Source organism: Lottia gigantea (assembly GCF_000327385.1).
Source record: "Lottia gigantea unplaced genomic scaffold LOTGIsca_70, whole genome shotgun sequence".
NCBI lineage: Eukaryota > Metazoa > Mollusca > Gastropoda > Lottiidae > Lottia > Lottia gigantea.
Genome location: NW_008710371.1, coordinates 913,109 through 928,485, shown reverse-complemented (window position 1 = coordinate 928,485; position 15,377 = coordinate 913,109). Strand labels below are relative to the sequence as shown.

Genomic DNA, 15,377 nt, shown 5'->3' with positions numbered 1-15,377 from the left:
AATGATAATATAATGGCTTGTTTTGACCACAATATATTGCCAAAACCGGTAAAATCTTTCATTTTCATGGGCAAAAAAAATTATGGATACGTCTTTAAGGGCAAGAGAAATTTTAGATTTTTTTCATTTTTTTTTCACAACCTTCTTGTATTTCATGATGAAAAGTGGTATCAGGTGTCTAGAATACAACTTTATTCTTTTGTAGACTAGCTGCTTGTTGGCAGTTTATTGTCCTATTTATATATCATATAAATATTAGACAATTTTGCTGTTATACTCTACAGCTATAACCAAACTAAAACTGTATATTACATGAATATTAGAAAATTTTGCTGTTATACTCTACAGCTACAACCAAACTAAAACTGTATATTACATGAATATTAGTCAATTTTGCTGTTATACTCTACAGCTACAACCAAACTAAAACTGTATATTACATGAATATTAGTCAATTTTGCTGTTATACTCTACAGCTATAACCAAACTAAAACTGTATATTACATGAATATTAGTCAATTTTGCTGTTATACTCTACAGCTATAACCAAACTAAAACTGTATATTACATGAATATTAGTCAATTTTGCTGTTATACTCTACAGCTATAACCAAACTAAAACTGTATATTACATGAATATTAGTCAATTTTGCTGTTATACTCTACAGCTACAACCAAACTAATTTGACCTTGGTAAAATATTTTAATATAAACAATAGTTGTTTGTAATGTATTCTAATGTATGCCATATTTATTTACTATTAGTGGAATATAGTGACCTTTATTGGTATTTAGGTTATAAATAACACAGAGCAATTAATAGTCAATAATAGTACTGCATTAGGCCAACAAATCTGTACTTTGCTTTAAAGGTACGCTACCTCTTAGGATGACTAAAAAAAGAAATTTTAAAACTTGGTTAAAATAAGTCTTTGTTCATCAGTGGACTTACTTGGTGTCAAAACTATACAACAGAATCTCTCTATAATCTAATAAATCCATTAAACTATGTAATAATTCATTAAACTAAGTAATAATTCATTACACTAAGTAATAATTCATTAAACTAAGTAATAATTCATTAAACTAAGTAATTTTGAAACAAGCTTAGAAGTGTTTTTTAATAATTATTTAGTTTAATAGATATATCGTGTTATATAGAGATTCTATTCTTTAGTCATGACACCAGGTAAGACCAACTGATGAATATATACACTTATTGACCAAGTTTGAGACTTTAAATTTTATGTTCGTTCTAAGAGGTAGTGTACCTTTAATGGAGTGACCCTGTAAAATGTCTAAGGTGACTGAAAAATGTAAAAAAATACTTACGAGAAAGTCAAACACACTCAGACCTAACATTTCAAAGCATATACACATATGACCATGAAAATCGAACCAATCATACATTTTTACACATAAACTGAAACAGAAAATGCAGTGTACAATGAGGAAAATTTTTGAGAATATTAAGGAGTAGTTAGTAAGTTTTTGTCAAGTTTTACATCAATGGATTATCAAAAAGAAGGTTGTGGAGAAACTGCAACATTTCCGGTTGATTCAATAAAGACCGTCATTTGCAATCACCATCCTTTTACACCAAATGTTACGAGATTTCTGATTGGATAAACTAAATAGTGACGTATGGTTTGCCAAATATGGGATTGTGAGAGCAACGGTTAGATGTGAATAATCATGGCGTTGGGCCTAATTTTTATATCAAATGTTACGAGATTCCTGATTGGATAAACTTAATAGTGATGTATGGTTTGCCAAGGGAGATCATTAGTCTCTAATGACGAGAATATGAGATTGTGGGAGCAACGGTTAGATGTGAATAATTGTACCGTTGCTCAATAAATACTTACTATTTATTTTCATGGTCTTTTTCTTTTAATTTTTCTAAAACATTTATTTCCAGTTTGGCAGCCTCTCTGTATTTTTCTACGTTTTTGATTATTTTCAGAGCCACCCTGTTGCCGGGCCTGAAAAATACAAAATATACAAATTTAAACACAAATTTATTCCATCATTGAAAGACATAATTCCTTTAAAAATATCTCAAACTAGGAATTTTACTCACTATTTCTATAGATGTCTTTTCTATATATCACAGTGTCTCAAGAAAAGACGACTCGTCTTTTTAACTTTCAAACGCGAATAATTCTGGACACACATAGATTTGAAGGCTTCAAGCTAAACTAAGCTAATCATTAATAGTGTTCACAGCTCACTGTCGAAATTTGAGCCTTCAAATCCATGTGTGTCTAGAATTATCTGCATTTGAAAGTTAAAATGACGACTCGTCTTTTCTTGAGACACTGTGATATATAGAAAAGATATCTATAGAAATAGTGAGTAAAATTCCTAGTTTGAGATATTTTTAAAGGAATTATGTGATTTTGGTACATTTCTAGTACTTCTGAAGACTATTTACATATATTCAAGACTCAAATCAACACCTCAAAAATGGCGCAACTGTCCCTTTAACAATCCCTTTAAGACTTTGATAGGAAAAGAAAACTAAAGACATAATGGTCTTATTTGTTTAGTGGGCTGGAAAATTAGATTAGAGGCAACCAAGCCACTAAAAATGATGGGTGCTAGTGAACCATGTAATAATCTAAACTGTCTAACTAAACAAAACACCAATAGATGATAAAACAATATCATCTTGTGCCTAGGTGTTGAATTCTTTTAAGTAATTGTGTACAACACTGTATAAAAGCCTATGACTGTACACAATTACTAGAACAATTATATTTCACAAGGTTAATAACTTAGGTTCACAAAGGATCCTTTCTACCAGCTGGTCCTTGACTAAACCTCTTAGCAATGATCTTTCCTAGATTATCTGTACCCATTTACAGCTGGGTTGACTGAAATAATGAGGATCCTTTCTACCAGCTGGTCCTTGACTAAACCTCTTGGTATTGATCTTTCCTAGATTATCTGTACCCATTTACAGCTGGGTTGACTGGTATAATGAGGATCCTTTTTACAAGCTGGTCCTTGACCAAACCTCTTGGTATTGATCTTTCCCAGATTATCTGTACCCATTTACAGCTGGGTTGACTGGAATAATGAGGATCAAGTCTACCAGCTGGTCCTTGACTAAACCTCTTGGTATTGATCTTTCCTAGATTATCTGTACCCATTTACAGCTGGGTTGACTGGAATAATGAGGATCCTTTCTACCAGCTGGTCCTTGGACAAACCTCTTGGAATTAATCTTTCCCAGATTATCTGTACCCATTTACAGCTGGGTTGACTGGAATAATGAGGATCCTTTCTACCAGCTGGTCCTTGGACAAACCTCTTGGAATTAATCTTTCCCAGATTATCTGTACCCATTTACAGCTGGGTTGACTGGAATAATGAGGATCCTTTCTACCAGCTGGTCCTTGACCAAACCTATTGACATTGATCTTTCCCGGATTATCTGTACCCATTTACAGCTGGGTTGACTGGAATTATGAGTGAAGATGACTTATTCAAGGTCATCTGACTTTCACAACCCGATCGAGATCGGAACCCACAACAGCCATTTACTCGACATAACCAAGCAAATGATGTCACGCTAAAAACCAACATTTGTATTCAAATTCAGTAATTGTATTCAAAATAAGTAATTGTGTACATCACTGCTCTACAAGCCCATGAATGTACAAAATTACTTAATGCTTAAAAAGTAATTGTATTTAAAATAAGTAATTGTATTTAACATAAGTAATTGTATATAAATAAGTAATTGCATACATCACTGCTCTACAAGCCATGACTGTACACAATTACTAGATGCAAATAATAAAAAGTACTTGTATTCAAATTAAGTAATTGTATTCAAATTAAGTAAATGTATTCAAAATAAGTAATTGTATACCACACTGCTCTACAAGCCTAAAACTATACACAATTACTAAATGCTTAAAAAGTAATTGTCTCTAGTAATTGTAATGAGTAAATGGTAGACTCATCACAAGAAATCGGTGATCTGGTATTTTGCCAGAAACCAGCCAGCCTTATCACTGACAGACAGGATATCTAAATAGCTTATCATAGCCATTGATCTTTTTATTACTATTTACTTGATTGATTGACAGCAATGATTGAATGAATGATAGGGATGAATTAATGAGTGATTGAGTGAAAAAATACCAAGGATGGACAAATGAATGGCAAGGAGGAATGAGTGAATGAATGACAGATTGATGAATTAATGGCAGGGAAAAATGAATGATTGACAGTAATGAATGAATGACAGTAATGAATGAATGACAGTAATGAATGAATGGCAAGGAGGAATGAATGACAGGGATGAATGACAGTAATAAATGAATGTAATGAATGACAGTAATGAATGACAGTAATGAATGACAGTAATGAATGAATGACAGTAATGAATGACAGTAATGAATGAATGACAGGGATGAAGAAATGGCAGGGATGAATGAATGACAGTAATGAATGAATGACAGTAATGAATGAATGACAGTAATGAATGAATGACAGTAATGAATGAATGACAGTAATAAATGAATGTAATGAATGACAGTAATGAATGAATGACAGTAATGAATGACTAATGAATGAATGACAGGGATGAAGAAATGACAGGGATGAATGAATGACAGGGATGAAGAAATGACAGGGATGAATGAATGACAGTAATGAATGAATGACAGTAATGAATGAATGACTAATGAATGAATGACAGGGATGAAGAAATGACAGGGATGAATGAATGACAGTAATGAATGAATGACAGTAATGAATGAATGACACGGATGAAGAAATGACAGGGATGAATGAATGACAGTAATGAATGAATGACAGTAATGAATGAATGACAGTAATGAATGAATGACAGTAATGAATGACAGTAATGAATGAATGACTAATGAATGAATGACAGTAATGAATGAATGACAGTAATGAAGGAATGACAGTAATGAATGAATGACAGTAATGAAGGAATGACAGTAATGAAGGAATGAATGAAAGGAGTAATCAATAAAATGAATGACAAAGATGAATGAATGACAAAGATGAATGAATGACAAAGATGAATGAATAAAAAAAGGAAAGAATGAATAAAAGGAGGAAGGAATGAATAAAAGAAGGAAGGAATGATTAAAAGATGGAAGGATGAATAAAAGGCAGGAAGAAAAAGAAATGAGGGAACAATCCATGAATTAATGACAGGATATAAATGACAAGGCAGGAAGAAATGAAGGATGGAAATAGAGAATAGAATAAACTATAGGACATTAAGATAAATCTAGTTATAAAGACAGATATGATTGAAGGCAATGGTGGAATGAGAGATGAATGAATGAAAAAGTAATACATCAATGACAGAGTACTGAAGTAAGGAATGAATAAAAGAATGACAGAAATAGTAATAAAGATGAATGAACGAATGAAGAATTTCTCAAATTGGATGAAAACCTATCAGGAAAGCAAACTGGCATAAAAGTTGACAAACTCAATAGCAGAATGGCATCTACTTTCTGTTTGAAAGTAAAATGACGACTCGTCTTTTTTTGAGACACTGTCATATATAGAAAAGACATCTATAGAAATAGTGAGTAAAATTCCTAGTTTGAGATATTTTTAAAGGAATTATGCAATTTTCGTAAATTTCTAGTACTTCCGAAGACTATTTACATATATTCAAGACCCCAAAAAATTTTTTTTTGAAATAGCACACTTGTCCCTTTAACTCAAAATGGACGGAAAGTATCAAGAAAGTGTAAGAATTATGCGATTCCTTACATTTCTAGTACTTCTGTAGACTAATTATATATATTCAAGACCCCCCAACAAAAAATCTGAAATGGCACACCTGTCCCTTTAACTCAAATTGGTATGAAGAAGGTGTAAGAATATAAGTATATGTGAAAGGAATGTAATAAATGTTACGTGGGAGTATATGGGGTTAATTTTGGCAAATGTCCATCAATACGGCCTCTCTCTATCTACTATATTCTATCTCTAGACTATATTGACTGATGGCATTGATTGTATTTAGTCTGTCATCATCTATACTCATTCAATCAACTTCAACAGCTAACAGACAGCCTGTTCTTTTACAATCAATGTGATATGATATACTATCATGTTCAAAACACGATAAATCAATCAATGTGATGATATGATATACTATCATGTTCAAAACACGATAAATCAATCAATATGATATACTATCATGTTCAAAACACGATAAATTAATCAATATGATATGATATACTATCATGTTCAAAAGACGATAAATCAATCAATATGATATACTTTCATTTTCAAAAGACGATAAATCAATCAATATGAAATAGTATCATGTCCCAAACACGATAAATTAATCAATATATGATATGATATACTATCATGTTCAAAACACGATAAATCAATATGATATACTATCATGTTCAAAACACGATAAATCAATCTATGTGATATCATACTATCATGTTCAAAACACGATAAATCAATCAATGTGATATCATACTGTCATGTTCAAAACACGATAAATCAATCAATGTGATGAGATATCATAATGTCATGTTCAAAACACGGTAAATCAATCAATGTGATGAGATATCATACTGTCATGTTCAAAACACGATAAATCAATCAATGTGATATGATATACTGTCATGTTCAAAACCAGAAAAAGATATATGTGGACTCTCAGAAAGGGATGCTGAGCTGACCAACTCATTGTAGTGTGGCCTCAAGTGTTGGATATGAACAAGCTCTAACTTCCCAGCCACATCTACCACAATTCCTAGACAATGTATCAAAGAAACTTTATTGAAGGACAGTTATTGAAAACTCAGGCACCTTTGTAAGACCATAACATCATTTGAACAGTGAATTTAAAAAGATTTCACTTTATCCTAGTTTAAAATTCATTTTCTACAGAATATTCGGTCAAAGAAAAAATAAGTCAATTTCTTTGAAAATCTTGGCTTGCGTTCAAAAATTTGGAAAACACGTCTTCAAGCTAGTATTCCAGTGTTTTAAACATCAAATATAATGGATGCTCAAGAGCTATTGATTTGAAAGAATTTGCCAGTTATGTTTGGCTGGAACCAAAAAATGTCCGTCAGGGTCTATTAGTTCAAGAAACTCTTTGTCTACAGACTAAGACCGCTGATTATGATGAAGAATAGTTAATGTTACTGGATCAAAGGTAATAAGTAGAAGACTCGACTACCCTTGGCAGAGCATTGTGTGATACCAGTATGCAGTGTAATTGGTATATAACAAGACAAACAATGAACTAATAGGTGGGAGTTATTTCCTATCAAAATAATACAACTTGCAGGAACAATAGTGGCACGGCGCCAACTTCCATCTTGACTACATATATCATAACTTTCTAATCAGTTCCTGATTTTCACCTATAGAGGAAGATTTTGCCGCTATCTTAGCAATAATTCCCTCATTGCACACTGCAACAGGATATTGATCTAGACTGACAAATTTTTTTTACCATATTGCACACTGATGGTGTTTTGCTTCGAGTGATTATTTCAGTGGAAAACCAAAATCTATTCCAAATCAAAGCCCTAAAAAAAAAGTCTTGGTTGCTAAGCAACCCCAATTTGCCAAATGGCCACAAAAGCAAAACACAATATACTTACGCATGCAGGTCTTTGCATTCTGCTACTTTTCCAAAAGTTCCCTCTCCTAATGTTCCAACCACTTCATCTGAAAGCAAGATAAAAACCATTCTTAGAATCCGAGCGGAAATCAGGTGGCGCTAAAGAAAGAAATCATAAGAAGGATTAGCGGGCCCAGAAAGGGGTAGGGCTAACATACTTATCAATGCTCTGGGTCACGGTCCTGTTTTCATGTCTTAAAGGTCACAGTCCTATTTTCATGTCCAAAAGGTCACAGTCCTATTATCATGTCTAAATAGTCACGGTACTATTTACATGTCTAAATAGACACGGTAATATTTACATGTCTAAAAGGTCACGGTCTTATGTTCATCTCCAAATGGTCACGGTCCTATTTACATGTCTAAATAGTCACAGTACTATTTACATGTCTAAAAAGTCACAGTCCTATTTTCATGTCTAAAAAGTCACGATCCTATTTTCATGTATAAAAGGTCACAGTCCTATTTTCATGTCAAAATAGTCACAGTCCTATTTTTAAGTCTAAATAGTCACAGCACTACTTTTATGTCTAAAAAGTCACAGTCGGACGTCTGATGAAAATTAGATGGTGTAAATTGATGCTATCAGTGTCCCCGATACATATAAAAATTTTAGAAAACCATTTTACAATCCCTTTAACAATTCCACTTCTGTGATATTCATGAGATTTATGATAGAAAGTTCAAAGTTGAAATTGGCTGATTTAAAGATGAAGGCGTAGATTATGCAGACGGTTTTATTTTAACGGACCAGTTATTGATTTTATTTCCAAATTGTCTGATTTAATCGCAGCAATTTATCAGCTTAATCTTCCCGTTTTACACTCGTAAAATACAACAAAATATCAATGTGTCTGCAAATGCAGCAAGTCATGTGAGAAGAAATAACTGTCGTAAACACTGGCCAAGACATTGAAAGATTTCCTTCAAATTAATCCACTGCCTTAAGTTTAAGGGCACATTGAACACAGGTTGAAATATTTTGTTTGGGTAGTATTTATACAATTTTTATTCCATGACTTTCATATTTTCAGGGTTGAACAATGACATTTTGAAGTATATCTGTGAGAATTTTGAAAGAGATCAGTTAACCAACCGCTCAGACTTTGGGACGTTTTTTTTTCGAACACCCGATATAGAGATTCTATTCTTTAGTCATGACACCTGGTGTCATCCAACTGATGAATATATACACTTATTGACCAAGTTTGAGATTTTAAATTTTATGTCCATTCTAAGAGGTAGTGTTTCTTTAAAGATGGTTTCCTTATTTTTTAGTGTCAAATTAAGCAAACTATTTGATTAATTGGTGTTTCTAATGAATTATCATGTATTCTTAATCATATCATTATGTTCTTATTGCATATAATTAATAGTAATAACCAATCATAAATGTCCATGTATGTACAGTCTGGATAAACAAAAAAAGACTTTCTGACCTTTCTTGATCGGTCACTCATTGGAATTCTGCTGGTAATTCTCTTCTAATTTAGCTAATTATGAATTAATTATGGACATGTGAGACAAACTGGTATTTTTTCAAGTCATTAGAACACCTCTACTTTCTATTCATATAAGTATTAGTATTTATATTTATGAAAATAAGGGAACCCATCTTTAAAGATAAAAGTAAATAGAACTGTCTCAGAAAGTCAGTAAATCTACTGTGACTGACAAGCCATGTCTATCATTTGATTAATGGAGATCAAAGAGTATTAAATTCTTTATCACATGACTCTAGAATCAATAGTGATTGACAGACAATGAGCTGAATTCAAAATCACATTTAAAAGAAATTTAAAGGGACATTCCCCCTTTTTTGTCAGTCGAAAAAAATTTTGGCTCAAATTTGTGAAAACTATACACCAAAATGTAGAGAAATGTGCCCTTTAATATATCTGAAAGTTTTAACTAAAAAAATCCAGCCGTTAATTTTTAAACACCAAAAATATTTAAAAACATTACGTAAGGTTTTTAAGTTCGTTATGTTTTTTGAAAGCTGTTAGAAAACTACTGTACGGATTTGAGTAAAATAAACGCCTAATTGTAGAGAAATATATCTCCTATGTATTCTAAAGATTTCAACTAATAATATCAAGCCATTATAAAACCAAATTACCAAAACAAGGTCAAACTGCTTAATTAACAATTAGTACTCTCTGTTTTTAATTAACCCTTTTAAAACAAATTCAGTTTGATCAAGTAGATACATAGATATAAATAACATACTTTAGAAATATTTTCAGCAATAATCAACGTTTTTGATAATGAAATTTTTTTTTACAAAAAGGTGGAACGCCTCTTTAAACGCAGTTTTCTATAGCTTTTATATTTTTCAGGAGTATATGAATAGCTTCTAGACCATATTCGTTTCTTTACATGACGTCACTTGGTTACAAATGGTGTCTGTGGGTTCTTAACTCGATCAGCGTGAATAGAAAAATCAGTTAGTATAAATAAAAGCTTTGAGAACCTCAAACATACAAAATTTAGAAAATTTCCTTGAATTTTTCCATTTGATTAAATCATTTTAATGTTTCAAGTCAAAATTTCCTAAGTCAACAAAATTACCTAAATTGAAACGAATATTTGTCTACAGCTTTGACAGAAAATCGATTCCGTAATTTTTTTTTTTAAAAGAATTTCTTCTCAGTCTTCCAGACCAATTTAATATTATTTGCATACCTCAGTTGATCGTAAAATTAGCTACTCTGAAATTATTTTTCCTTTTTATGGATATTTGCCCAAATTTGAATTTCTTTTAAAGGGACAGGTTCATCATTTTCGAGGGTTGATTTGAGTCTTGAATATATGTAAATTGTCTTCAGAAGTACTAGAAATGTATGAAAATCACATAATTCCTTTAAAAATATCTCAAACTAGGAATTTTACTCACTATTTCTATAGATGTCTTTTCTATATATGGCAGTGTCTCAAGAAAAGACGAGTCGTCATTTTAACTTTCAAACGCAGATAATTCTGGATACACATGGATTTGAAGGCTCAAATTTCGACAGTGAGCTGTGAACACTATTACTGATTGGCTTTGTGAAAATTAAATTTGCTTTAAAGCTACATCTACACGAGAAAGTTAATCAAGGGCATTTCTTGTTGATGAAAAAGTATGGCTGCAAGCAGGAGTCTTTGCCAGCATGCTTATAAAAAAACCCGTCCAATTTTTTTTCATCCCAAAATGTCCTAAAAAGCATTGATAAGTATGTTAAAATGGGATGGGATTTGATATGGGATGAATTTCCATCCCACTTAAATATCTTCAGAATGGGATTTAGGGCATGGGACAGGCAAAGATAAAGAAATCCTTTAAAACATCCATCCATTGCGTTTCGTAACTGGTAGAGTTACTTTAAAGTATGCAAATTTACTGCATACAAAAGATAATAAATGACTAAATAGAAGGTAATATCATTAATAAGCAATATGATCAAATATAATCAAAAAAAAAAAACGGCGGGAAAAAAAATTTGCCAGACGGCAAATCAAAAAAAAAAAAAAAAATAATCTTGGAGAAAAGAGCCTAACTAAACATTACGAAATTTGTGTACATCGTGTTTGAAGAACATCGCCTTGACGATATATAAGATGGCCGTCACTGTCGTCCTCTACTGATGGTTCTCTTTCAGCACTTTGTCTTCTCTCCTATAATCATCATCATCATCATTACCATCATCATCATCATCGATACAAATCATTAATATTCATCCACCATTGGCAAGTAGTCAACCAATCAGAACCATAGTTTGTAGTGGTTTTTGGTAGTTTCGTATTTTTTTTCGTAAGTGGAAGATTTTTCGTCAGCGACACAGCAGATATGCGAGAGAACAAGGGGAGGCAACACGGTAAAGATGGTGCCAACAAATTTCACAAAATTTTTTTTTCATTTTTCATATTTTCAAGTATGAAAATTGAAAGTGTATTCAAGTATTTGAAAATTGGATATAATTATGAATTATGAATTATTGAATTAAATAATTGAATTAATTTGATTTAATATGAAATTTAGGAAATAAAATATTTTATTCATTACTGAATTAAATTGATCTTATTTGAATTAATTTCATTTTTTGATAAAATCATACAAAAATATGGAAATTCAAAGCAGGAAGATGAAAGAAGCCACCAAAATTTTCACAAATTTTTTTGTCGATTTTGAATCATCTTTGATTAATTTATTCAAAATGAAATGAAATGAATGGAGTTTTACTTCCTACTTTTCTGCAGCTTATTGGATTTTTTTATTCAAAAGCAGTTTCTTTCATCTTAATAGGAATAATTCTCAAGAAACCTTTTGGTATATTCAACTTTAATGGATGTTACAAATTTTACTTTCCCCAATCTTCAACCCATAGACATCAGAAATACAAGAGCTAGAATAATTAAAGGGATTGTAAAGAGGTTTTCTAAATTCTTTATGTGTATCAGGGACACTAATAGCATCAATTTACATCATTCCAATTTTCATTCAGATGTCTGTGGTTCCTGTAATTCCACTAAAACTAAGTGTTTGATGATGTCACTAATAACAAGATATATAAGGGTTTTTTGTGATTAGTCATGTCATCATACACTTAGTTTTAGTGGAATTGCAGGAATCACAGACGTCTGATTGAATTTGAATGGTGCAAATTGATGCTATCAGTGTCCCTGATACACATATAAAATTTAGACAACTCTTAAAACTTCTAGACCTAGGCCAGTGTTTCTGGGGAGAGCACCCTTTATAACACCTTTCTTACAGCATCAACAACAAAGCCCCAAAAACAGAGAGACCTCAAAACCAAGCCTCAAAATTTTCCAATCAAAAAATATATTAAAAAGCGACAATTTACCCCCAAAAAACAGAGAGACCTCAAAACCAAGCTTCAAAATTTTCCATTAAAAAAATTAAACTCGTTAAAAAGCAAGAAAAAAAAAACCCAAAATAGTGAGACCTCAAAACCAACTTCAAAATTTTCCACTAAAAATCGTTAAAATGCAACAAAGATATCAGTTTGGATAATTAGAAGAGGAATTCGATCTATCAAGAACTTCACACCTAATTTCTGAAAATAACCCTAATTCATGACGAAAATATCAACACCAGCCAAGAAAGCTTCATTAAGTTTGCCAAGTTTTTAAACACCTACCTACTCTTACCATTTTTTTCAACAACAGTGACATCGACTAGATAAGATTTCAGAATACGTTTATATGCAACACAAATTGCCTTGAACAGGTTTAGATAAAGCTATTACAAACTGTGTCTTATACCTTGACTTCATTAGAGTATTTTGTTGTATCACAGAAGTTAGCAAATGGAGTGATTTGATTGGATTGCAAATACAGCCAATCATAGCCCTCAACACAAAAGACTTAGAGCCTAAAATTTCAAATTTGTGTTTTATACCACGAGAAGGCACATCTTCACAAACTGTGTCTTATACCTTGACAACATTAGACTATTGGCTTGTATCACAGAAGTTAGTATATGCAGTGATTTGATTGGATTGTACGCTAGCGTATCCAGCCAATCAGAACCCTCAACACAAATTTGTGTTTTATAACATGAGAAGGCACATCTTCACGATGTCAAGTTATTACAAACTGTGTCTTATACCTTGACCTCATTAGACTATTTTCTTGTATAATTTGATTGGATTGTATGCTAGCGAATACAGCCAATCACAGCTCTCGACAGAAAGACTTTAAACAATTGGCTACATGTGTAATTGGGGGCTCTGATTGGCTGTACAATCCTGCATCCTCGGAACACAGTATTTAGCACTTAAGTACGAGCGAACCAAATAATAAAATAACTGAATGAATATTCATGAATATTCATGAATGACATTTAAAATTGTGTCTAAAATAACCAAGTTATGAAAACAATAAACTTGGAATGATATCAAAATTGTGAAAATCTGTTTATTTTTTTAAACCACCATAAACACTTTTCAAGTCTGAATCATTTTTCTACCAAAATATACTCAAATGATGCCCAGATCTACTTTTATCTTCTCAATGAAGAAACCTTCCCAAAAAGTCAAAGGGTGGTTGAAAAAAATTGCGATTTCTTTAAAAAAATATCATGATTCAGTTAGGTTTGAGAAACATAACATAATCTACACGTCTTTTCAAAAATAGAGTTAAAGCCTACTCAAGCTGATTAAAGAATTTGGAAATTTCATTTCTATCAGATAAAAACTGAAAATTTTGACGTGTTTTTCATAAATCAAGGGCAATAACTCAAAAACTTTCAACGAAAGATCGTCAATTTCGAACTTGTCTAAGATCTCATCATTATAATAGATCACACCAAGCCTACTCAAGCTAATCAAAGAATTTGGAAATAAAAGCTATGAGGCCTTGAAGTTAATTTGTTCACTATAAGAAGAGAAAATGTCTAAGAGGTTCTCCTTGCATCAAACCCATTTGTTTAAAAAAAATTGATGATAGATGCAATAGGATCTCTTTCAGGGAAACTTTTTTTTCGATATATTCTTTGTAAATTCATTGCCACAATACATTAAAAGACTAGGACTAAAATGGTCTCCTTGCCTAAATCCCTTAACATATTAAAAATATCAAAATTTTCAAGCCACGAAACTTGGGCTACATATTTTTAGTAAATTCATTACCAAAATACATTAATAGACTAAGGCTAAAATGGTCTCCTTGCCTCATTGCCTTACCATATTAAAAATATCAAAATTTACAAGCCAGGAAAATGGGGCTACAGATTTTTTTTAAGTAAATTCATTACCACAATACATTAAAAGACTGGGACTAAAATGGTCTCCTTGCCTCATTCCCCTAACAACCATATTGGAAACATCAAAAGCTGTAGGCTAAAAAATAACAATCAAGGAACCATGGGCTCGATATTTTAGTAAATTCATTACCACAATACATTAAAAGACTGGGACTAAAATGGTCTCCTTGCCTCATTCCCCTAACATATTAAAAACATCAAAAGCTATAGGCCAAAAAATAACAATCAAGGAAACTTGGGCTAAATATTTTTAGTAAATTCATTACCAAAATACATTAAAAGACTAGGACTAAAATGGTCTCCTTGCCACATTCCCCTACCAACCATATTGGAAACATCAAAAGCTGTAGGCTAAAAAATAACAATCAAGGAACCATGGGCTCGATATTTTAGTAAATTCATTACCACAATACATTAAAAGACTGGGACTAAAATGGTCTCCTTGCCTCATTCCCCTAACATATTAAAAACATCAAAAGCTATAGGCCAGGAAAACAACAATCAAGGAACCAGAAATAGATAAATGATAGATAGAATGGAAATTAATATCTTACAGCTGAATGGAAGAGCCAGGGGGTAACTTGATCTTCCATTCCATCTGTCTATTCCTTCATTTCATTTATCTATTTTTACTATCTCTCTATTCCTTCACACCTTAACTCATTTCCTCAGCATTTACATTATTTTCTCAGAGTTTTTAATGATGAAATATTGCTTAAGCATATTTGATGAAAATGGATTCCCTAAAATTGGATTTGCTTTACTTTTTAGAAAAAAGTTCGGAAGCAAATTTGAAAACTTGTACAAAATACAAATTGAAAATCTAAAAATTCAGTAAAACAATCAACGAAAAAACAGCTGATTTATGAAGATGATAACAATTTATGATAACAGCTTAATCAATTATCCATCTGCTATCCATTAACCCCCCTTCTACTC

General features: G+C 31.8%; 1 protein-coding gene across 1 annotated transcript in view; it reads right to left on the bottom strand.

The window, feature by feature from the left end:
* LOTGIDRAFT_221368 (hypothetical protein) overlaps nt 1-11,311 on the bottom strand; it is a 25,247-nt gene extending 13,936 nt beyond the window's left edge. The window contains exons 1-4 of the mRNA XM_009065778.1: nt 11,220-11,311; nt 7,650-7,739; nt 1,869-1,985; nt 1,333-1,423 (exon numbers count right to left, since the gene is read on the bottom strand). Of these exons, the coding sequence (XP_009064026.1) occupies nt 1,333-1,423; nt 1,869-1,985; nt 7,650-7,738 (297 nt within the window). The 5' untranslated portion in view covers nt 7,739; nt 11,220-11,311. The remainder of the gene's footprint in view (nt 1-1,332; nt 1,424-1,868; nt 1,986-7,649; nt 7,740-11,219) is intronic.
* Nucleotides 11,312-15,377: the final 4,066 nt, after the last annotated feature.